Here is a 25,436-nt window from a genome sequence, read left to right as displayed (position 1 = left end):
ATGCATGGTGTAAATATCATATTAAAAAAGGAAATTATTTTAAGAACAGCTTTAAGAGAATATGAAAGAGAAAAGCCAAAATATAAGAAAAAAGAGATGAAAGTAGCATACCATCCAAAATCCATAATTTAACCATTACACTGTGACTGTGATGGAAAGTTATCATGGAAGAGTAGTCAAGATTCTTCTCAATTCTATAACTGAAAACATTCAGGACACAATCTATATCTATAGTCATTGATGTGGTTGCATTGACGTTAAGATTTAGAACAACTTGCTGTTTTCCATTGTCATTACTTTTGTCTTCTCATAAGCTAATGACTGCTGTTTTACTACAGACTGACTGTCTAACTAACTAACTAACTAACTAACTAATCCAATTAAATTATGGAGAATTGGTTTGGATGCATCTTTAAATAAAGGATTAAATGAAAATTGTGAGTAGTGTGTTCAGAGAACTGGGAGGGGGAGGGTGTGTGTGTGTGTGTGTGTGTGTGTGTGTGTATGAGAGAAAGAGAGAGAGAGAGAGAGAGAGAGAGAGAGAGAGAGAGAGAAACAGAGGGCAGAGGGGGATGGCAGTGTCCCAGGAGGCTGGCCATGCATAGGGCGAGACTGAATGCCAAGAGGAGGGGCCAGAAACACAGTACAACTGCATTGACAGAGGAAATAAAGTGGAAATTGTTGACTTATAAGATTTCTGTTGGACTTTTGCCACAAAAAAATGTCCTTACTCCACAATATTCAGGAAAAAAAAATCAGAACAAAATTTCTCTTATCTCTGGGATTTATTTTGGACTGACTCCAAGCACAAGATTGTTCAACATAAGTTTAATATTGCAGTTACTATGACTTACCTCTGTCCTGTAATGTGTGTGTGTGTGTGTGTGTGTGTGTGTGTCTGTGTGTGTGTGTGTGTGTGTGTGTGTGTGTGTGTGTGTGTGTGTGTGAGAAAGAGAGAGAGACAGAGAGAGAGAGAGAGAGAGAGAGCGAGCTGGTCCACACAGAAAGATTTTGAGAAAGTGCCATCCACAGGACTGAGGGATCCGGAGGACTGAAGTCCTTTAGACCTTTCCACCACTGCTGCACACGCACACACCTGTGTCTGAACATGTATGTGTTGCATGTAGTGTGTGTCGTGCACATGTCTATTCCACTGAAGTGTAAAACATTGGAATAAATATTTAAGTTATAAGTTTGTCTGAAATAACTTTTTTCATTTAGAGTTCATTATCTAATTTTACATTAAAGCACTGTCATTTGCTTTAATGTAGTGAACTAGAACATGATTCCAGTAATTATACTGTTTAAACATTTTTGATGTTTTTTCTAAAATTCTTTGAGATGTTCTTGACCACATGAGCACATGTTTCTGAGTGTGTCTAAGATAAGAGTGTGTGTGTGTGTGTGTGTGTGTGTGTCCGTCCTTATGCGGTGCAAAAGCGCTGAGAAGGTCCTTCCATTCCCGCTTCCCTGTGGACTGGCCTAGCTAACATTTATGCCCCCACCACCACGAACCCCCCGAGCCAAAAAACCACAACAGCATTTGCCTCACATCAGAGAACAAAGGAGGGCAAAAAAAGAGAGGGAGACAAAGAAAAAGTAAACACCAACAGGTACAACACATAGCTTGTGGCCACTCGGAGTCAGTTCCCTCTACCTTGTATGCAACCCGTGCAGGGCACTTCTTCCCCAGGCCTAACGGTGGAGACATTTGCCTGAGCATGTCATACATATCCCTGTAACTGATCCTGCCACTGGGATGACCGAAAAACCAAAAAACAGCATGACCACACCAGGTGCATGGGGGAAAGAGGGAGAAAATCCAAAGGAAAGAGAAGAAGAAGGTGGGGGAGGAGAACAGAACAAAAAAAGAAGGTTACTAGTTTAGACTGGTGAAGGTGAGAGTTTCCATAGTCTCTCACACTGATGCCTGGTTTATCTGCTGTGACAAGAGGAAAGAAGACAAGAAAAAGAAGGGAGGAGGAGGAGGAGGAAAGAGGGTGGACTGGCTATCTCACCCTTCTGAGATGTTCTATGTAAATGTTCATAGAACAGGCATAAAGTCCCGCTGCAGACATGACAGTATAATGGCACTTTTATGTCAATGCAGTTTCTGCCGCCCCCCCCCCAGAACAATGCACGCTACCATGTCAGCTAAGCCTAGCAAGCGAAAAACAAAGATGGCATTTTTTATTTTCTTTAAGTGTTTCCTCTATTTTTACTATTTTCATTCAAAGTGGGACATGTCATGCGTCTGAGAGTGTCTGCATTGTCCTGCACATTCTCTTTTTCATATCAGAATGCAAGTTGAAATGGTGGAATGTTTTCAAAAAGAGAAACAAAAAGAAAAAAATTGAAGATAAGCAAGAGTCATTCCATTCTGGATGCTAGCAGGTGCTATTAGTTTTTTAGTGGAAATCAAACCTTGCAGGCCACCCTATGAGGGCATTTCTTTCCTAAGCCCAGTGGAGGGTCGATAACTCGCAATAAACTGTACATATCCTTATAATGAATGCGCCCGCTGCAAGAAGAATACAGGGAGGTTAGAGTAAAAACACACAACAGAGACAGGTACAGGAAGAAGAAACAGATTACACACAGAAAAAGAACAGGATTACATTCACTAACACATCAACTATTCTACTTAACAGCCTGAGGATCATTCCTTCATTCATTCAGGGTTTTTTTCTTTTTTGAAGCGTTTGCTTGCTTTCTCTTTCCTATAGCCTGTCTCCCTGACCACCACAGCAGGGGATCAGTATCATCCTAGGTGTTTGGGAATTAGTGAGTGATCATATGGTCACTGGAATGCAGATACTCAGAAACTTAATGTGTCATTGTAGTCATGACTGGGACAGGAGCTTAGCACAGTAAGTTTGAGTCTAAGTATCCCATATTCCAGAGACAGGGGATGGGGACACATGGGGGGGCACCAATTCAGAGGACAGGATATGGGGAGAGAAGGGAATGGATGGATATTGACAATCCATCATCCCCTCTGTGTGGTGGGGCGCCACTGCCTGTGCAACGGGGAAACAATGGAATTGGAGCAGCTCCACCTTCAGAGACCCGGCCTGCACATTTCACATTCCGCAGTAAATGGAAGGATAACATCATCTGTGGCTGGGGGGCTGGTGTAGGTGATGGTGTACGTGTCAGTGTAGGTGTAGGTGATGGTGTACATGTTAGTGTAGGTGATGGTATAGATAGAGTACTTTATTGATCCCTGAGGGAAATTGTTTTGTTGCAGCAGTACAATAAACAACAAATTATAAGGATGCTCAATGCACAGAAAACACAGATTACAGTACTCATACGGCATTAAACTAAGTAAATAAAAATAAATATGTAAAAAAAAAAAAAGAAATGCACCAAAAAAGTCAATTGACTGTAGTGCAAGTGAAGGTGACTGTCAGTAGAATGTGTGATGATCTATAAAAAAGAATAAATAATAATAAATACAGTGCTGAAAGTGCTATGCTGCATGATTGGGTGTTCATGGAGAGGCTGTGAGAGACATTGTTCATGATGAGCAGAGAGTCCAGATTAGTCCCAATGACCTGTCCAGCCTTCTGTATCAATTTGTTTAGTCTGCTGGCATAGAGACAGAGGTCAGTGGGGTCTTAGATCTCTAAAGTCCACCACCTCCTTTGTCTTGGCCATGTAGAGCTGTAAGTTGTGCCTTCCACACCATTAAATAAAACTGAAAGTTCTGTACTCCAACTGATGTCCTTCACTTAGACACCCCACTATAGCAGAAAATTTCTGTAGATGACATTTATTTGAGGTGTACTCTGAGGTGTACAGTGTGAACAAGAAAGGGGATAGAACTGTTGCTTGTGGACTTCCTGTTTTGCTCACCACCTTGTCCAACGCACAGTTCCTTAAATGCACAAACTGGGGTCTGGCTGTCAGACAGTCAGTGATCCAGGAGGTGGTGGTGTCCACCTGCATCGCCTTAAGCTTTTCACCAAGCAACGAGGGTTGTATGGTGATAAAGGTACTAGAAACGTCAAAGAACATGACCTGCACAGTACTTTTTTGTACCTTTTTTTTTATATTGGCATCATCTACACCAATTGGTGTTGATATGCAAAATGCAGATGGTCCTTTGATGAGCTAACTTTAGGCCTGAGATAGACAAGAACCAACCTCTCCATGGTCTTCATCATGTGAGAAGTTAAAGCAACTGGTCTGTAGTCACTGAAAGCTGTCAAGCACACTTTTAATTGGAACTAGACAAATATTTTCCAGACTAAGGATACTTCTCCTTTCCTCACTTCAGGGTGAAGAGTTTTGCTCATGCCCTCATGCTAATGCTAATGCTGGCCCTGGGGTCTGCAGTGACAGTTAGCCCAGGGGGTGCATATTGAACCTCCTGTCTGTCCATGCTGGTGGCGTCCATGTGTATTCCAGCCTGTGATCAGTAATGTCCTTGCTGGGTTCAAGTGTTGGGGGTGGCAGGAAGCAGAGGGCAGAGAGGCAGAGGAGCAGCAAATAAACAGGAGTTTATTTTTTTTAGAAAACAGTGAACTCTGATGGGAATGATGTCTTCAAAACAGAAATTGATGTAGTCTGTGACACAGTCATACTGTTAATGTCCTCTCCATGTGGATCACAAAGTACATCCCATTCTGTGGTCTCAAACCAGCCTCGCAAAGTCTCCCCAGCTTCAGGAGTCCATTTCCTAACTGTTCTTTTGAGTGCCAGATGTTACCAGATAAATTCTGATCTGATCTTCCAAGTGGGGAAATAGCAGTAGAATTGTATGCACTTCTAAAGCTTGCATACAGTAAATCCAGTGTTTTGTTCTCTCTTGTTGAACATTTAACAAACTGAATGAATACTAGGTAGAGTGGAGGAGAGAGAGTCACCAGGATTAGCCAGAAAAGCCCTAGGGTGTTAGGTTTGCAGCCTCACTGTTACGTCAAGGATGATGTCACCAGCTGCTTCCAACAGTGCGGAAGGGGGAATGTAAACATTAATGGCATCTGGGAATCCTCTCAGCACATAGTATAGGCACAAACCTGCAGTCAAAAATTCAAATGTCCACACTACAAAAGTTCTCCTTAACAGTAATATGTCCAGGATTACATCATCTGTTGTTTTACAAGCAAAGGACCCAACATTTCCCCTTCCCACTCCATTTGGTGTTCCAATTCACACCATATCATCTGAAAGCAGTGATGGCATCGGGGATAGGCACCTGCAGCCATATCTTGGTAAGGCAAATGATGCTACATTCCCTCTGTACCATTTGGTATTTTGCCAGTGCTCCACGTTTATCCATTTTATTAGCCAGAGACCACTCATTTCCCATGATGATTGATGGGAGAAATGGTTTAAACTGCCATTTCATTGTTCTTTGTTTTTCTCCAGCCCTACATCTGCAGCATTGCCTCCTGAGCCACACTAGAAATAACTAATTAAAAGACTAGACATAAGCTTAGTGACTATAAGACAGATGCACAGCCGCTGCAAGAGGCTGCCACTAGCACGGCGCCCAAAGTTATGTAGGTGTAGGTGGTGATGTAGGTTTGGGTGATGGCTTGGTGCTGGTGTAGGTGATGGTGTAGGTGTACTTGTTGATGTTGGTTTAGGTGTTTGAAAGTTTGATTAAAATTTAGCATTTTAGGTACAGCATAATTGTTAAAAGACTGTCTGCATATATAAATACTTTTGTTCAAGACTCAGCACTGTGTATTTATTTGTGTGAGTTACAGACTGTTTAAGTGTGTAAGCATGTAAGTTAATGAAGATGAATGTGTGTAAAATTTCTCACCAGGCTGCAGGGTCATATTCTGCCCAGATCCTCACATACTCGTCCAGGTGATGAGGTCCCAGAATTGAGGAGTCTCTTGTCAGGTACTCAAAATTATCCATTATAACAGCCACAAAGAGATTCAACATCTATAAACACACACAAAAAAACATGATCATTTCTTTGTACACACAACTTTACTCAAACCTAACACAGATCTAATATGTATTACACTGTGAGTTTGATCTGCCTTTATTGCCTGCCCTTTCTTTTCATATTACTGTTTTTGGGAAATATAGAATATTTCTTTAGACTACAGCTTGTACTTAGACTTCAGCTTAATCTAAACATAGGACCACTCAGCTTGAGAACTTTTACATCTGAAGTGTTTTTTAACCTGCACACTTTACATTTCTCATTCCTGTCTCTCTCCAGCTATATGGCCATCTAAGAAAAAAGTTATTTGTCTTTATGGTAGGAGTGAACACCCTTCAGCCCCGACTCCGAAGAGTTTAGCTGTCGAACTATAATATCCTACAGGACTAACCGAGCTCTCCTCTTACCACCTAACAGACTCAGATTTCATGGGAAATTTCTAGAGAGGTAAATGTTCTGTTCCAAGTGCATGTTCCACTGCTCCACTACACATCATCTACGGTATCTTCTCTGCACTAATGTGGTGAAAATAGAACTCAATACTGATTCACTAAAAATCTTTCCTTAGCATTCAACAATCCTGCAGATGCTTCATGAGGATTTTCAGCAAGACCACTCAAAAGGTGAGAGAAAAAATGTTTGTGTATGTAAAAGGTGATGCTGCTTTCATGGTCTTGAAAGGGCCTTTTCTATGATTCACAGTTCTGGACAGAAAAAGGCAGTTATCTCCCTGTCGAACTGTAGTTCTTTACAAGTTTAGGGATAGAGCTAAGGTGAAAGATTCCAAAAGGACACATGGACACAATTGTACCAATTCTCTTCTTCATTTCTATCTAAAGAAGTTCCAGGATCCAGGAACAGAGAACCAGTGCCTGATCACCGTCTTCTTGTTAAGAAATATTTTCAAATTGAACTGGGGTGGACCAGCAGAAGTATAGTCCTAAACACCCTATCACTATAATGCTAATTACTAATCACACCCTATCCAACCCTAACCCTTTGCACTTCTATCTACCTGATATTCAAGCTTCAATATGAAAAGAAATTCTTGTACCATTAACCCTCTTAAAATTCTCTCATCTAACCATAAACTGAGATGTGAAACAAAACAAGCCTTTACAGAAAGGTGAAGAGAGGACACATTCTCACCAGGAAGGAACAGAGGAAGATGAAGGAGACAAAGTAAAGGTATGCAAACTCGCTTCCACATTCTGGCTCCATGTTCCCAGAGAGGGGATCACACTCCTTTCCTCCCAAACATGACAGCATGATATCATGCCAAGCCTCTCCTGTTGCACTCCTACATATTCACATAGATAAAAACTAAGCTACAGAACTATAAACAGAGTTACTGTTACTGACATGGAGTGTTTGATAGAAGTGACTAACCTGAAAAGAAGAATAAGAGCCTGGAAAAAAGTCCTGAAGTTGTTATGCTGGTTGATGGAGCTGTCTCTGTCCTCCTCGATTGCAATGTTCCCAAACAGCTATAAGGCATGCAATTTCATCTTAATTTTTCTGTCATAGCGGGTTGTTCAACATTCCCTACATTCTGTTTTAAAACAAACTCTTACTTATTTTGCTAAAAGACACCTATGTGTGGGACTGAAATGGAAGAGGCTTCTGCTCACATCTCACCTGCATGCCAATGATGGCATAGATGAAGAACAGCATAGCAATGAGTAGGCACACATACGGCAAGGCCTGCATAAAAACACATACAGTTAGTATTCAGGTAACAATATGATGGAGGTCTTATTGGAAGAATGCTTAGAGAGGTTAAATAACTAGAAGGTTTGGGTCCAGTGCTTTCCACTGACTACTCAGATAATCTCAGCAAAACAGGTTTAACAGCATGGCATTGTCTCTTTCTGTATTTGTGTATTTATGAGAGAGTGTGCTTTTTTTTTTTACCTTAAAAGACTGAACAAAAGTCCAGAGTAGGATGCGAATAGTTTCACCCTGCCTGAGGAGCTTAATAAGACGAGCAGCCCTGAAGAGTCTCAGAAAACTCAGATTGATGAAGTTATTCTACAGAAAGAAGGACAGACGGACAGAGATAGACAGACCGACAGACAGACAGATAAGGTAAGATGTCAGTTTCTTGCTAAAACTTAATTGCTATGTTTGTATTAGTAGGCAAAATAAAAAGGGGTGACAAATTAAGGAAGGTATAGAGACATTAGAAAATGATACTGAAAGTGGCAGCACCGAGCAGACCCAGCATATCCGAGAGAAGGAGAGAAGCAGAATGAGAAAGAAAAGGAGGAAGGAGGGAGTGCAATTCAGACAGAAAGGATAGAACCAAATTATCTTCATCCACTTGGGTGCAAAACCCCTAAATTCAAGCTTCCATCAACCAAATGCACTGACCAGGAAGGTCTCAACACTGACAGCTAGACCATGGCATGCTAATCTCATACACAGCTAACAGCAACTCACACTGAGTTCCAGCAAGGGCAAGGTCAAAGGTTTTGGGTTTAAGGATGGTGAGAACAAATAGTAAAAATCGAAAACTGCAAACTAGAAACACCAAATATTGGAAAATGGGATCCCAAAAGCTAGAGTCCACAAACATTCATCAAAAACTAATATAAGGTGTGTGAACAAATGTTCCCTGTTCCATCCTGATATTGTGTTACTGTGTGTGGAGTTTAACAGGTTCTCCCCATGTCTGCGTGGTTTCCTCCAGGTTCTTCCAGGTGTGTATATGTGTATATATAAAATTTGTTTGGGCACCCCTCAGCAAATTACATATTTTGTTGATTTTCAAAGTAAAAAGAAGTAAACACCTCTGTAGCAAACTATTTTTAATAACATTTAAAAAAAAACAGTCTAAACATTAATACACAGTTACTTTATACTTGATAAACAGTAAAGGGTGTTTGGACACAATATTGAGTCAGTACTCAACAAGCCATCAGACTCCTAAACACTCAGAAACTGGACTGAAGGAACACACACACACACACACACACACACACACAACTGTGCATCCTCCATCCTCTTTGCAATTTTTTTTTTGCAAGTTTTTGCACATTATTATGCTGCTACAATATTTATTATACTGTACATAGGCTGCTGCTCTTATGTTTACACTATTTCAGCTACTTATATTGTACTCTTGTACTCTTTGCACTATTCTCACTAGATTCACTTTCAGATAGAACTGTGTGCTGGTCAGCGCTGCACTGGGACTTACTGTGTCATTGCACTTGTAATTGTCTTGTGCTGTCTGCACATGTTTGCACTTGTGCACTTTATGTATAAATTTATGTAGTCCCTTGTAGTTCTGTGTTGTTCTGTGTTTGTCTTATGTAGAATCTTGCTCCTGGAGAAAAGTTGTTTCGTTTCACTTTGTACTAACTGGCTGTATATGGCTGAAAGGACAATAAACTCCACTTGACTTGACTTGACTTAGAACATCCCTCTTGGCAGATATCACAGCTTGCAAATGCTTCTTGTAGCCAGCTAGAAGTCTATTTATTCTTATTTAATTAATTTTCACCCACTCATCTTCACCCACTTCACTGAAGAACCCTTGAAGTTCTGAGAAGTTCTTGGGCCATCTTGCATGCACAGCATGTGTAAGATCTATCTTATACATATTTTCAATGATGTTCAAGTCAGGGTACTGTGAGGGCCATCCTAAAAGCTTCTTGAAGTAGTTCGTAGTGGATATCGAGTATGATTCGTATCATTGTCCTGTTGTAGAAGTCAGTCTCTTTTTACTGGAATCAGTTGTGTTTACTTCTTTTCACTTCAGTCAGCAAAGTATTGTATTGTATTTTGGCCAGGGGTGCCCAAACTGTGTCTGTGTGTGTGCATTTGTGTGAATGAGTGCGAGTGTGTGTGCATGGTGTTCTGAGACAGACTGGTGTCCTATCCAGGGTGTATTCCCACCTCATTCCCGGTGTTCCCAGGATAGACTCCAAATCCACCACATTTAACAGACAGCCTTATCTAGGGAACACAATGAACTCCCATATTTAATATGATGCTGTGTGAATTATGTATAAGAGTAATGTACTTTTAGTCAATAAAAACAGTTTGACTAACATTCGTGTAGAAGTATGTAGTAATACAACACAAATGGAGAAAACTTTGCTAGTTTTATTTGTATTAGTTTCTGAGCTTTTGTGTGGAGTCAGGCTTTTACAGATCCTGTTCATCTGGTCTATAACGAAACATTAAAGAACTTGTCACTGAAATATAATTCAATTATTAAAGTGTGTGTCCTTAAACCCAGCACCTCATCACACACACAGAGAAAAGGAGATGTGGAATCATGGATTATGCAGTGTGTGCATGCAGGTTGTCTTTTCACCAGGAACCCATCATGAGTTGAGCCCCGCCTCCACCATGTCACATAACAATCGGTGACCTCTACTGGCAGACAATGGGCACGTCTTTGTGATTGTTTACACCTGGATTTGTTTGGTTTCTATTCTGTGTTTTAAAGGTAAAAAGGGGGAAAGAGCATGCAGATGTCCTGAAACTACCATGTTTACTGCTGCAAGTGTGTGTGTGTGTATGTGTGTGTGTGGACAAGGGATGGAATACAAAGTGTATAGAGAATGGGGTAGCACCCCAATGTCACATAGAGCAGAAGGTCAGAGGTCATTATACTCAAGCACATGCATCATCATCACCATCATTAGCCACAGCAGGAAAACAAGTGCATTAAGATTTCCAAAAAATTACAAACCATCTACAATGGAGATGTTGCAGATGCATGGTTTATAGCAGCATTTTTGGAGGTTGATATAACAACCAGTGATTGGCCGGCCAGGCCACAGACGGACACATGAGTTTCATAGTGCATTTTGATTGGATGAATTCATCAGAGGGAAGATTCGCCATTATAGCAGAGATTAAAGAAAGCATGTAAAAAAAAAAAAAAAAAAAAGATAAAACCAGGAATGAATAATCATTAAGCGGAACATCGTAATCAAAATTATCATTTAAAAACAGCTTAACATAAAGTTGAGCAATTAATAGTGACAATTAATGACAATTAACAATAGTGTCGTCCCCCGCCCCCGCCCCACACACACACACACACACACACACACACACACACACTTACCCCCAGCTCTGTGACTAAAATATCAGTGATACTGCCAAGGACCGTCACACAGTCAAAGATGTTCCAGGCATCTTTAAAATAATTCTGTGTTAAAAAGAAACAAACATTTTGGTCAACACACACAAAACACACACAGAAAACACACACAAAACACACACACATACCTACACATGTTCACTCACCAGTGCACCAAAGGCGATGATCTTTAACACACACTCTAAAGAGAACAATGATGTGAACACAATGTTCAGGTTGGCTAACATTTTCTCATAGACATCTGTAGCTCCGTCGTACTGAAAAGACACACACACACACACACACACACAACTTTTTTTTATTTATATATATATATATATATATATATATATATATATATGCATGTATGTATGTGTGTGTGTGTGTATAGATAGATAGATATAAATGTATATGTATGTATACCCACACTATATATATATATTGTGAATAAATATCTATGTGAGTGTAAATAAATAACTATGATCATATACCAAACACTGTTTTTATAATAATAATAATAATAATGATAATAATAACAACAACAAACTGCAAGAAGATGATTCTTACATAAAACAAGTGATGGAATAACAGACCAGGAAGAGACAACCTGAAAAATCAGAAGATCCAAAAAAACAAAACGTGCCACACCTTCATCATGAGCACAATGGTGTTGAGGGCGATCATGGCCATGATGGTGTACTCAAACGGCGGCGACACCACAAACTCCCACATGCGGTACTGGAACGTCTGCTTGTTCTGTGGCATGTGGCGAGTCAGAGGCTTGGCGTTGATGGCGAAGTCAATACAGGCTCTCTGTAAAACACCACATATTCTAAAATAGCAGCAGATATCCATAAAACACACAAGCCATGTGTATATAATTATTTTAAAATGTTTGAAGTTCTAGCACATTTACCAGAAAAACCTGTCAGTATATTAATGAAAGCTACTGCTCACTTACCTCATTCTTCTCCAGGCTGTAGTCCTCCATCATCTTGTCCCCTTGTTCCTGGAAGGTAATGATGATCAGGGCAACAAATATGTTGACAAAAAAGAAGGGGAAGACCACAAAGTAGACCACGTAAAAGATGGACATCTCCATGCGGTAGCCAGGACTTGGACCCTGGTTCTCATAAGTCGCGTCAACTGAGTGTTTCAGAACCCTGATGAAGAAAGAGAGATGAAGTCTCTAATGCAATAACAATTTTGTTTGATATAAAATGTGTGTGTGTGTGGGTGTGTGTTTTGTGTTACTCACTGTGGCCAGCCTTCTCCCGTGGAAACAGTGAAGAGCGTAAGCAAAGCCCAAAGCACATTGTCATAGTGGAAATCGTATTTCTTCCATTCTCGTTTCTGTGCCTTCACTTCATTATCTCGCTCATACACCAGGTATTCACCCCTAAAACACAATCAGTGTCTGAAATGTTATGAACATGCACAGTCCAGTTTTGCTCCTGCTGGGTTCTCCATCACTCTACTTGACCAGCGAACTAACCCCCGGCCTGGTCACCTACTTCTCAATTAGTCTATATAATATTTTTTAAATCAGATTTTCTTGTGCAGTCATGCCATTTCTAAAGTGTCCCAGTTTACATTTAAAGTGTGTTTCCTTCTTTGATAGCACTTTACTCCAAGTATGTTATGTTGCCCAGTGTAGCATGAGCAGCAGTTCAAATAGATGCAAAAATGGTAAAATGATCAAACTGGGGAGAACTGGGGAAAAGAAGCATAATGATAGTGATTATCGTCTAAACATGTCATTTAAAAGCAGTGGCTGCTCAGTGGTTTTAGGCTTGGGGCTACTGATCAAAAGGTTGCAAGTTTAATCCCAGCACCCCCAAGCTGCCAATGCTGGGTCCTTGAACACAATCCTGAACCCTCAACTGCTCAGTAAGTCGCTTTGGATAAGAAATCATCAACCAAATGAGCAAAATGTAAAAATGTCATGTGTAATTTCATTATTTATTTCCACGCTGGGCCTGTGTGTGTGTGTGTGTGTGTGTGTGTGTGTGATCTGACCTGCAGTCACGTTCAAATTCCTTGGACTCGTCAGTGCAGTAGAAGAATTTGCCCTTGAAGAGCTGCACGGCCACCACAGCGAAGATGAACATGAAGAGCATGTAGACGATGAGGATGTTCAGCACATTTTTCAGAGAGTTCACCACGCAGTCGAACACAGCCTGAGGAAACACATTTCAACTCACAATATGACAACAGAGAGACACAGAACTACACAGAGAGGAACACCTTGACTGCCTGAGAACAGAATTTTACATTTCGAACCCATTCTCAGAAAATAAATACATCATAAAGAAGGTTTGGAGGAGCAAAAAAAATGCAGGAAACAAAACTACAAACCTCCAAACATCCAGTTTTAACTCAGAGCTCAGTCATAACATGCTGTTTTTTTCTTTTTTTTTTTGAAAATCTATATGTTTGATCTATATGTATGAATGATGTTTGATTTATATGTATGATCTATTGTTTTTTTTTTTTCAGAACCTTGGGGTCAGACCACTCAGCAGAGTGTGAACCTCAATAATTATCAAAAATATGTTGACATTTGTAAACATCATGGCCACCACATGTCAATCAATTCTAACAAGGTGGAGCTGGGGCTGAAATTTGGTATACTGCGTCTATGTGCAAATATGTAAGTGAATTTTTGATGGTGATCTAACTATTTTTTTTTTTAAAAATGGACGCCATGAGCCAATCAGATTTCAGCAGGCATTTAGCAGGGTTATCACTGAGCTATCGTCACAAAACTCAGGTAGGGTTCAGGTAGGGACCCGCTATGATCTCATGCAATCTCACTCAAATGGGCCATTGGGGGAGCTATTTGTGTTGTTCACACAAAACCAAACATATCTCTTGGAAAATAAGGAAACAGTAAAATTTCCTTTTTAGCTTGATTTGTTTGCTCCAAACATGCAAAATTTCTTTTTGAAGCATTTAGCTCCACCTGCTCAAATTTGTGATAATTTACATAATATATGAAAACTAGACCTAGGATTCTTTGCCAATCTTCACAACTTTGGTGTCAAACTATTCATAAGAGTGGGAACGTCAATAAATATCAAAACATGCTAACTATTGTGAACAATATGGCTGCCATACATCAATTAATTCTAAGGAGGTGGAGCTGGTTTACTCAAATAGCTGTAATTCATGATTGGTCATATGGATTTGAACCAAACTTAAAGGCCTGTTCAGTACAAGGTTCTAAAGATGTCTGCAAAAGTTGGGGTGTGGTCATTGATAAGGCAGGGGAGTTAAGTCAAAATAGCTGTTTCTCAGGAGCCAAAAGTCCACCTGAGCTGAAATTTGGTGTGCTGCATTGCTCGGTATTTGGTGTGCTGCATTGTAACTGGATTTTTAATCATCACTGAATTACTTCAAAAACATGGTCACCTTCAGCCAATCATCTTTCAGTAGGCATTTCACACAACAAGCATTGAACTACTGTCACAGAACTCGATACATATGTGCATCTTTTTTTTTTTTTACCTTAAGCTTGGGCAGGCGTTTTATGGTTTTCAGCGGTCTTAAGACTCTTAACACACGCAGCGACTTGATGGTGCTGATGTCCTTCCCCTTACTGCTTCCTCTGCAGGTCACACACACACACATACACACACACACACACACACAAAGTTACAGTGTGACCAACACAGTGGCACTGATTTACACTGTGTTAGTAGCTCACATGCCAGCTGTGCATTTGTCCAGAGTCCAGTTACAGAATGATGCACTGCATCTCCACACAGCTCACACTGAGAATGTAGTCTAGCCTAGCAAGCCACCCCCCCAACACACACACACACACACACACACACACACACACACACGAACACAGGTTCATGCTGTTTTGAAGGTGCATCCACCACTCAGCTCAAACGTGCTATCAACTCTTTTTTACGTATAATCCCTTACAGTTTCATCGCAGTGCCACAGCAGCAGTGTGAGAGCTGAATCCAGTGTCAGACATCCCCGAATGACGGAATGTCCAGCCAAGCCTCTTTTTCTTTTCTGTTTTCTTTTCCAATGTTAGTCTGTTTTTCATGACCTCTTTTTTTTAATCCATGAAACAGAATACAATAAACATGTGGAAGTGTGATGGAGGATCTCTAAAAACATGTTCACTTTCTCAAGAGAAAAGTTTTTAGAAGTGGATTATGGTGGGGATTTTCCATATCATGCACAATGATCACACAGTCAAGAGCGTAATCCAACACAATATAAACCAACACAATGCTGGTTTGATCAATGTACCGCAAAGCTCCAGAAAGCTCATTTAATTGTGTTCTCAGCAATGATATCTGAGTTCTCAGCGTTGGAGCATTGTGCAGTGTGAAAGGAGAAAAATTCTGTCTACTACCAAGAGCTGCTTTTCATTAGACAAAAACTATCTGATAAATTATTTCTCAGACAATATTCTTTTATAACAGGTCTGGCGTTACAATGACTTTAAATAAAATCTGATTTTCAGAATTTAAAAATGATTTGGCTCAGTTTTATATATTGTTGGCATTAATTTGAGTAAATGATAAAGTAAAGACTTGTTAGTGGACTGCAGTGTTATGTTATATAGTGAAAGTAAAGATCACTGACTACATTGCTGTCTTTCATTCCTCTACAGGACCGAGCTCAACTTTGACCTGTTCATTCCCTCTGAAAGTGTGCTTACACACAGTGAAGCACAAACACACTCGTCACTGTACATGGATTCTTCACGCCACTGAGTTTAACACTGAAGGTGTGTGTCATGATCCTGAATCTAATTAGAGCTTGTTCATAACCAGAGAGACAGTCACAGGGAGAAGATGGATGAGCCACAGACAGACAAGCAGATGGACAAATTCAAAAAAGAAAGAGAGGAAAGCTGTGTAACTGGCAGGACAAGCATTAAAGGCAAAGCAAAAAGAGAGAGACAGAGAGTGAGAGAGAGACCGAGACAGAGAGAGGGAGACAGAGAGAGGGACATTAGAGACATCATTACCCACTGCCGCCGCTGGAGGAGAAGCCAATTGGAGAGATGAGAGAGAATCAGAGACAGCAAGAGACAGAAAGACACACCCATACAGCCACCCGCCCACATGTTTACACACCCACACAGACAGTCATATACAGTCATGGGGAGAGAAAGGAGGAATAAACATCAATATGTGACACACAGAAGAAAGAGAGAAATAAAGAGTGCAAGATTGCATTTGATCAGACCTGACATGCACAAATAACACACACACACACACAGTGGCAAGGGTAAGTAGGACATACATGTTGTTATTATTATATGACAGTAACACATGATCAGCTCAGGAACGTGTCACGTGATCATGATGCCATTATGGCATCTGATATCTGGATCCCCCCCCCCCCCCCCCCAAAACACACACACACACACACACACACACACACACACACAGTTTTTTCCTTAGTTACACAGTTCATTCACATCATTGACACAAGTGGCTACCAAGTCATCTACTCACTGAAGGAAAGTTTCCTCACAGCCCGACTACTCAGGCATCCAGCTAGACCCACTAATTCATTATAAAATCATCACTGTCACAAAGCTCTTCCCCTAAAAGTACTCTACCATATAAGACATGGTGGGTACTGCTCTTCTTCCATTTTCACTTTTCACTTTCACTTTCACTATTATTTCTTACAGACCTTTAAAAAAAAAATACGGGCACAGATTCCCTGCCACATGCATGATGCTACCTGTGCTCATCAGAAAAGCTGCAGAAACAGAAAGTCCCTGTGATCTGAAAGACATCCATGAGGACATTCACAAGGTGCTTTCTGATGAATGTGCTTGTGAGAAGGGCAGATAGATCAAGGTCTAATGATCAAGGTCTAAGGTGGGCAGTGGTAGCTCAGTGGTTAAGACGTTGGACTACTGATCAGAAGGTCATGAGTTCAATCCCCAGCACCGCGAAGCTACCACTGCTGGGCCCTTGAGCAAGGCCCTTAACCCTCAACTGCTCAGATGTATAAAAAAAAAAAAAAAAATGAGATTAAATGTAAGTCGCTCTGGATAAGGGCGTCTGCTAAATGCCATAAATGTAAATGTAAATGTCTAATACTATTCCAGTACATGCCGTGTTACTGACCACAATCCATCTCTTACAACGCATCACAGACTGAGACCCCCCTGCAGATGAGTGGTTAATGGGATGGTTCCACACTCACATTCAGTAAAGAGTACACAGGCTCAAGCACAGACTAGGCTAGACTACTCAATACAGTGAAATATCACTTGAATTCTCAGGCTGGTAGTTCCTGATTCTCTAGCCAGTGCAGTTTCCTGTATCTAGGACTGTTGCTGGGCTACATGGTCAGACTTTCTGGACCACTCTCCTTGGCACTCAACCCCCAACCCCCCTTCACCCCCTTCCCAAGACACTCCAGTCCATTCTCACTGCTAGCCAGTCTAATAAACCACCAGCCGAGCTAGTTGAGCTAATCAACGTGTGTTAATACCATGCATTACTGAGCCTTAATACATTTTACTGCTTACTGTTAACCAACTGACTCGCTTTTGTGACATGATTATTAGATGTTTATTTCAGTCTTAGTATACAATAAATTTAGAATTTATTTTTTAGTATGTTTTCATGCTACATTATATCAATGTAGAAGATGCCTGCATAAAAGAAGCCTAGCGCTCCTCGCACGACTGCCGGCCATTGTTTGGACAGCCTGAGTGTGCGTGGCTGCAAGGCAGAGCGACGAAATTCAACTCGGCTGGCAGCCAATGAGTGCAGCGGCGCCAATTCACCCTCCTGGAGACGACGGAGGGATATAAAAGGAGCCAGCGGCCGCTTTCAAAGCAGAATAGGTGAGGCTACACACCCCATTAATGACCGTCTCTTTCTTTTCTCCAGAAGTAGACATCAGCGAGGAAGAAGAGCCCGACCTCAGCCCTGCTTGGGAGCGACCGCCGTGCCCCCTCCATCCCGCCGCCACGCCGCTGCTGTCAGCTGGCTGCGCCCAGCTCCGGGATGACACTTGAAGGTCATTTCAGTAAACTGAAAGTGACTGTGTAAATTAGTTACTGTTTCCTATCTAGATTTATGCCCCTGAAATCTGCCCCTTTATAACACACACACACACACATGCACGCACGCACGCACACGCGCACACACAGAGAGTTCACGCTCCAACAGTCAGTCTGAGACCCAAATTAGACACTTGTATTCACTATAAGATAGACTTTATTCATAAACACTGGTATTAGTTCATAATTTGGGATGTGTGAAAATGACCATTAAATATATTATCATTTGTGATTAATTATTAAATTAATTATTAAAATGCAAACTATTGAGTATGAATTAATAATCTAAAATCTTATTAGTATATAATTGGCAACATCTTATATAGTACCTTCTGAAAGTATTGGAACAGCAAGGCCAATTCTTTTGTTTTTGCTATACACTGAAGAAATTTGGGTTCGAGATCAAAAGATAAATGAGACGATAGGTCAGAATTCCATCTTTTATTTCCTGATATTTACATCTAGATGTGTTAAACACCTTAGAAAATGACACCTTTTGTTTGAACCCACCCATTTTTCAAGTGATCACAAATATTGGAACACTGATAGAACACTGATATTGGCTGTTTCTTGTTGCCCAGGTGTGTTCTGTTAGATTGACTGTTTAAACAGTTAATAGCTCTGAATGTGTACTCTTGGTTTGAGCTCTGGGTTTCACCTGTGAAGACTGCATTTGTTGTTAAAAAGGATAAACCATCATGAAGACCAGAGAGATGTATAGAGAAGAGAAGCAAGCCATTTTGAAGCAGAGAAAAGAGAGAAAATCGATCAGGGCCATTGCACAAGCATTGGGCATAGCCAATACAACAATTTGGAATGTTCTGAAAAAGAAAGAAACCACTGGTTTACCAACAACCAGACATGGAACAGGACGGCCAAGGAAAACAATGGCAGCTGAGGACAGAAACATTGTGAGAGCTGTGAAGAAAAGCCCAAAAACAACAGTCAGTGACATCACCAACAACCTCCACAGGACAGGGGTATCCCAATCCACCATTAGAAGACTTCAAGAGCAGAAATATAGAGGCCATACCACAAGTTACAAACCTCTCATCAGCAGTAAGAGTCAGAAGGCCAGAGTGGAATTCACAGAAAAATACAAAGATGACCCACAAGAGTTCTGGAACCAAGATGAACCTCTACCAGTGACGGAAAAGCCAAAGTGTGGAGAAAGAAAGGATTTTCTCATCTACTTCATCATGCAGCAAGACAACGACCCTGAACACACTGCCAACACAACAAAGGACTTCATCAGGGGGAAAAGTGGAAGGTTTTAGACTGGCCGAGTCCATCAGCAGACCTTAACCCAACTGAGCAGCATTTCACCTCCTGAAGAGGAGACTGAAGGGAGAAACCCCCCAAAACTAACAACAACTGAAAGAAGCTGCGCTACAAACCTGGAAAAGCATCACAAAAGAAGAATGCAACAGTTTGGTGATGTCAGTGGGTCACCGGCTTGATGCAGTTATTGCAAGCAAGAGATATGCAACCAAATATTAAGTGTTATTTACTTTAAGACTATCTGTTCCTATACTTTTGCTCACCTAAAAATTGCGTGGTCTGACAACAAACATGACACCATGTTCAGTTGTTTAACACATCTAGATGTAAATATCAGGAAATGAAAGCTGAAATTCTGATCTATTTTCGCATATTCATCTTTTGATCTCAAACCCAAATATCTTCATTGTACAGCAAAAACACTTGAATTGGCCTTGCTGTTCCAATACTTTTGACAGGGACTGTGCCTGTAAGTTCTATGTGGTATCAAGTGACTTTTGCAGACATGTGAAGGCACTAACACTACATGACATGTCCCATAATATAGTATGCATAAACAGTTTAATATTAATTCTTTACCTTAAAATTCAAATGCTCTTTAGTGTTATATACTCATTTCAGATAATACAATAGTTATTTTAGATTTTTTTGTGGATACAGTGTATATTGGCCTTGTTTAGTGCTTTTTAGTTTCTAATTAGTATTAACTATAGCTGTACTTTCGAATATAGAACCCACTGAAATATAAGTGTCTTATTCATCTTTTATAAGCTCTGAAAGTGAAAAACTGCAGGTCACTTGGTGGTAATGTGAATCTACAGGTGTAATATGTATCATGCACTAATAAAAGTTGAATTTAGATGCTCAATAATTTAATCAAGCATTAATTGCACATTGTCACAACTAAAAATGCATTTATTAGTTATTTCTACACAACAGATCCCCAATTGTGAACCAATACCAGTGTTTATGAATAAATTTTAACTCACAGTGAATAAACCACTTACGAGTATATAATTTGGGCTTTATTGGACAAACAACAAGACTTTATTTAACCCTTAGTTATTCCTTAAAATAAATTGTGATCAAAAAGTATTATCATTTTTGATGTAAAAGAAATCAGAACATTATTTTTGACTCAGGCTGATGTGTATTTTGTGTGTTATGTGATGGCAGTTGCTCAGCTGTGCAGTTATTTGGCCCAGCAGAGATCAACTCCGGCCAATACTCTTCTCCAGACAATAAATGGCTGGCTAATTAGATTTTGTGCTCGTAAAAGTGAAGATACACATCTACAAAGACAGAATCGCTATATGAGGCAGGCTGTTTGACTGGTTCTAATTGAGTTATCATGTTGTCTGTGTGAGCACCGGTTCAGGCCAGGTAAGAGACATCTTATTGCAGTCTGGAGACTAAAGAAACTATTAGTCAGTCTGTCCGTCTCCTTGTTTGTTGGTTTGTGTGTCTGCCTTCCATATGTTAGTCACCAAATAAATCAATAAATTAGTCTGCTGGTCAGTCATTAAGTCTGTCATGATTGCTTTCAACAAACAAATTATAATTTCTGAGTCAAATGTGTTTCTTTATCATTATAGTTATTCCAAAATCCACTTTTATTCCTAAAACATGTACAAAGTATTTTGGACAGTCTCTTACAATTTTCAAACAAAGCACAGACACACGAACACATAGACACAAATACGTATGTTAACACATTTAGGTGTCCACATACAGCAGGGTGTACCAAGAGTTTATTAGCTGGATTGTTAGCCATCAACAAAGTTAAACTGCTTGGCCAGGCTTTGGCTAGTGACATTATGCACCACAAGCCAGCCTTGCCCTTGGTTTTGTGTTCTATGTGTGAGAAAGCATGGCATTATGGATAAAGGAAATCAGGTGAAGAGTAGCAGAATCTGGCTGTATAACAGGCATGAGGAGCAATCAGAGAGACAGACAAAGAGAGAGAAAGAGACATTACCCCTCTCCTTCTCCATCACCTCCTCCACTGTGTGCAAACCAGAGAGGATCAGAGACGGCCAGAGAGACAGACAACACACACAGAAAAACAAACACAAACACCAACACAGACAGAGCACAGAAAACACAGACATACTGAAACAGGGAAGAATGTAGGAGGAGGAAAAACATCAATATGAGACAGTGAGAGAATTCACAAAAAAATGATGGCATAGAGCGCAAGTTGTGTTATATGTGGACACCTAATCTAGTACAAACACAAACAGATACTCACAAAGAATATAAATATACATCTACCAGTCTTACCATTAACAACATACATGAAGTAGACATCACCACTCACAGCCAGAGGGCGCCAGCGACACCCCGGAGCACCTGAGGGTTACAACACTATCTCTGGGCATAAATGTAGAGAATGGGAGAGGATGAGTGGAGGAGAAGGAGTAGAAGAAGACTGTTCTTCTATGAGGTATGAAGAACCCAGTGCCCACCGAAACAAACCCATTTACAAGGAGATTTGAGTGAAAATCCAGAGGAGCAACAAGGACGAGGGGCTTAGGTTAATTTCAGAGGAGAATGGGATCACTACAAAATAATATGAGAATGAACACAGAGTTAACAAATTAAATTATTTGCGATTTGTAAACTCTATCAGGCTGCTGAGCGTTCAGTTTCACGGTCAACACTTGTGTGCCCTTTTTGACAAAGAGCAACTCCAGAGGCTTTTTTCCCTGTTCCTGTGTTTCCACCTTGGTCAAACTCATTTTCTCTCAAAGGTCACTTGACTCTTGTAGTGCAATTATTCTGGTCACAGTACCACTTTAATAAACTCTCCTTAAAACCAGACGCACAGAAAATGGTACTATCACTGCAGGAGATATCATGCAGCTCGGTAAACTGGTCATATGCTTGAGTCTAAACCCACAGAAGGCAGAGACACCGAAGAGGATGTGAGCAGTTTTAGAGAACATTCTGAATTGCTCTGCTCATCTCCTCTGTCATGTGATGTCCAGAAGAATCTTTATCCACCCATTTATTCCACTGAGGTGCTTGAGGAAGCATTATTGGGGATTTTCTCTGACCAGTGCTCTCAGGTTCCACAATGTCACTTCCCAGTATGTTGTCCTGCCTGCTCCTCCAGCTCTGAGGTCATGAACATATCTAGCATCTTGTCCTTACTGAACCTATGCTAACAATGCTAAAGACATTCTAGAGCAGCTGTAACATGGAGCCCAAGTGCAGGCCATTTTGGTGATTTTTTTTTTCTTCTATACTCGATTCAACTTACTGTGCATAACATGGCAGTTTTACTGGTGCATCTGAGCAGTAAATCTCTAAACCTAGCTAAATTCCCATGCTGTTAAATAATTTAATGTCTTGCTGACATTTTTGTCAACGCTTTTGTTGTCACACCCTGTGGTTCCGCAAGTCCCCTTTCTTACCTACTCAGTTCCTCCCTACCTGGATCCTTTAGTTTTATTTCTCTAGTTTTTCCCTTCCTGTACTTGGGAGTTCACATAGTTTAGAAAATGGAAACTGAAATGGGCATCTGGGCATTAAACGGTTACAAGTGCCCCAAGTCTTCAGCCCTATAGAATGATGCCTGGGAATATGGTGAGCCAGTTGTAATGAATTCGGGGGTGAAGAAGAGCTGAAATAGGTATATTATTAAGACAGAGAAAGCCAGCAAGAGCATGTTCACAACAGAGAAGGTGAACAGACTGAGAAGGGAGAAGGAGAGATGTCAAGTTTGTGAGAAAGAGTATGTAAGTGGAAGGAAGATTGGCACTCCAGGGGGTCCAGGAACCATTTGGCTGCATCATGGTTTTTGGTCAGTAGGGACAGAAGGAGAACAATGGACAGGCAGCAGGCATGGGGAGAAAAGAAAAAGACTGCAGACACAAGAACACGATGACACAGCAGGACATGGTTGAGGTCCTGGAGGACACTTACGTGAAGGCAAAAGCTACCAGGGCACCACTGACCACTATAAAGTCCAGAATGTTCCACAGGTCACGGAAATATGAGCCCTGATGAAGTACCAAACCTAGATCCACCATCTGAGAGAGAGAGAGAGTTAGACAAACAGACAGATGGACATACAGACAGAAAGAAACACAGAGAGAAAGACAGACAGCGAGGGAGAGAGAAAGAGAGGGGCAGAGACAGAGAGAGAGAGAGAGAGAGAGAGAGAGGGAGGGAGGGAGAGAGAGAGAGGGAGGGAGGGAGGGAGAGAGAGATCAGGAAAATATCATGACTCGGTTACAAATGTCCAATTGGTTATATAGAATGCAGCTCCTAGTACATTGAGAGAAGGTGTTTAAGATGTTTAAGGATGATTAAGATGTTAAGGTGTTTACCTTTATAAGCATCTCAAAGGTGAACACACCTGTGAAGACGTAGTCAAAATAACGCAGAACCTGCAGATTGACACAGAGGAACATGGTGTTGCACTACAGCATTGAGGGCAATAACACTGGATGGATAGATGTATACCATTACAGATTTGGTATCCACACTGGTGGAAACACAGATTTCACAGCAGTGTAGCAAGAGAACAGATGAAGCACATGTTAAACAGAAGAGCTGGCTCACATTGTTCCGGGGGGAGTCGGGCCACACAGGGTCTTCAGCAGCAAGAGCGATACTGCTCATAGCAATGACCAGCAGAATGCACATCTCAAAGTACCTCAGGGTCACGATATAGTGACACAACCTGCGAAACCTACACACACACACACACACACATGTTTAAACACATAGGACCTGGGAGTTTAATGTAGTATTAAAACCAGCTGAGACCAGATAACATGGCCACAAGCAGTACAGGCAAGCAACCAGCAACGCCATGCACCAGTAACATCAGTTTCACCAGTCATAGCCATTCTGCTCAACCATCACTAAACAGAGTATACAGCCCCGGAGCAGTACGGAATTAATGTTGCTTTAAGTGTTTATCATGTATCCAGGGGCTGGCACAGGGTAGTATCAGGGTAGTTTAGTGTCAGACTAGACTACTGTCAGGGAAGTGTCAGGTCAGTTTAGTGTAAGGTTAAATTATTGGCCGGATAGTTTAGTGTCAGGTTAATTTAGGGTCAGGTTAGTGTCAGGGTAGTTCAGAGTCCTGGTGTAGAGTAGTTTAGAGTTGTAGTTATGTTGTAGTTATGAGATGTTGGATGCTGTGTACACACACTTTGGATGTTTAGTATAGATGCTGTATATTCTTGTGTTGATATAGTTTGTGAGCTGCGTACTTATAGCTTTGCAGTACAGTACAGATTCTAAGTACTCAGGGCCTGCAAGCTGAGGTGTTAGCATAGTTACAGAGCGCTGAACTCACGGGTTAGTAGTGGACAGGATGAACATAGAGCTGTAAGGGGGCATTGGTTTAGGTCCTCCGTCATCTTTGTCATCATCATCATCGTCACCTTTCGTATCTTCCTTCTTGGGTAGTGGTTCTGTGTTGGCGTTCTTATTGACTGTGGGATAAAGGTCAGAGAAGAGCTAAGACAGACATTCACAAATCAAATGACAGACAACAAACCCACAGAGTAACTGCTATCTTCTATGTTTTTTGACACCTCCTCATTTTTACTACAGTGCTGCATTTTTGTGAGCATCTTGGTTAAATCTTCAGTCAAAAGGCATTTAAGACACTTCACATACAGTATTTGTACACTTTTATATTCTCCAATCTCTCTTTCCATTCATTTCTCACCCTGCAGAATGGCGTTGGCAGAAGGGAACATAGGTGGCATGTCTATGGCTGTGTAGTCTGGCTTGGCATCCAGATGAATGAGGTTAATGGTGGTGGAGGCAGGGTTGGTGAGAATAAAACTGCTCTCTGTGGCCGTGGGAGCCAGGCGGGAACCGTGGGTGCTGCTGACCAGGCTGAGGAGGCTGGAGTGGGGTGTGGAGCGGCGGCTTGGCCCGTGGGGATCCGAGGGAACCAGTGGCTGGGTAGCAAGCTTACTGTTCATCACATTGTCCAGGTCCTCACTGTACTGGCTGTCCTGCCTAGACAAAGTCTTCTGAATGGGACGAGTGGTGGACAGAGTAGGGCCCTCCCTACATAGAGAGAGAGAGAA

General features: G+C 41.1%; 1 protein-coding gene across 15 annotated transcripts in view; it reads right to left on the bottom strand.

The window, feature by feature from the left end:
• The window catches only part of cacna1aa (calcium channel, voltage-dependent, P/Q type, alpha 1A subunit, a), a 109,013-nt gene that overhangs the window by 25,458 nt on the left and 58,119 nt on the right, over positions 1 to 25,436 (bottom strand). For 11 of the 15 annotated variants that reach the window (XM_053239101.1, XM_053239094.1, XM_053239104.1 and 8 more), the window contains exons 21-38: positions 25,067 to 25,416; positions 24,689 to 24,827; positions 23,944 to 24,073; positions 23,709 to 23,768; positions 23,302 to 23,408; positions 14,532 to 14,631; positions 13,041 to 13,201; positions 12,280 to 12,420; positions 11,983 to 12,184; positions 11,670 to 11,834; positions 11,189 to 11,299; positions 11,007 to 11,090; positions 7,832 to 7,948; positions 7,556 to 7,621; positions 7,307 to 7,404; positions 7,067 to 7,217; positions 5,783 to 5,910; positions 2,425 to 2,521 (exon numbers count right to left, since the gene is read on the bottom strand). In XM_053239101.1, the coding sequence (XP_053095076.1) occupies positions 2,425 to 2,521; positions 5,783 to 5,910; positions 7,067 to 7,217; positions 7,307 to 7,404; positions 7,556 to 7,621; positions 7,832 to 7,948; positions 11,007 to 11,090; positions 11,189 to 11,299; positions 11,670 to 11,834; positions 11,983 to 12,184; positions 12,280 to 12,420; positions 13,041 to 13,201; positions 14,532 to 14,631; positions 23,302 to 23,408; positions 23,709 to 23,768; positions 23,944 to 24,073; positions 24,689 to 24,827; positions 25,067 to 25,416 (2,407 nt within the window). Of the gene's footprint in view, positions 1 to 1,657; positions 1,755 to 2,424; positions 2,522 to 5,782; positions 5,911 to 7,066; positions 7,218 to 7,306; positions 7,405 to 7,555; positions 7,622 to 7,831; positions 7,949 to 11,006; positions 11,091 to 11,188; positions 11,300 to 11,669; positions 11,835 to 11,982; positions 12,185 to 12,279; positions 12,421 to 13,040; positions 13,202 to 14,531; positions 14,632 to 23,301; positions 23,409 to 23,708; positions 23,769 to 23,943; positions 24,074 to 24,688; positions 24,828 to 25,066; positions 25,417 to 25,436 lie in introns of all 15 variants that reach the window. The other 4 variants (XM_053239098.1, XM_053239095.1, XM_053239096.1 and 1 more) reach the window with 1 other exon arrangement.

The sequence above is a fragment of the Pangasianodon hypophthalmus genome, chromosome 13 (assembly GCF_027358585.1).
Source record: "Pangasianodon hypophthalmus isolate fPanHyp1 chromosome 13, fPanHyp1.pri, whole genome shotgun sequence".
NCBI lineage: Eukaryota > Metazoa > Chordata > Actinopteri > Siluriformes > Pangasiidae > Pangasianodon > Pangasianodon hypophthalmus.
Note: the sequence above shows the minus strand (reverse complement) of the source record. Positions and strands in the feature narration are given on the sequence as shown.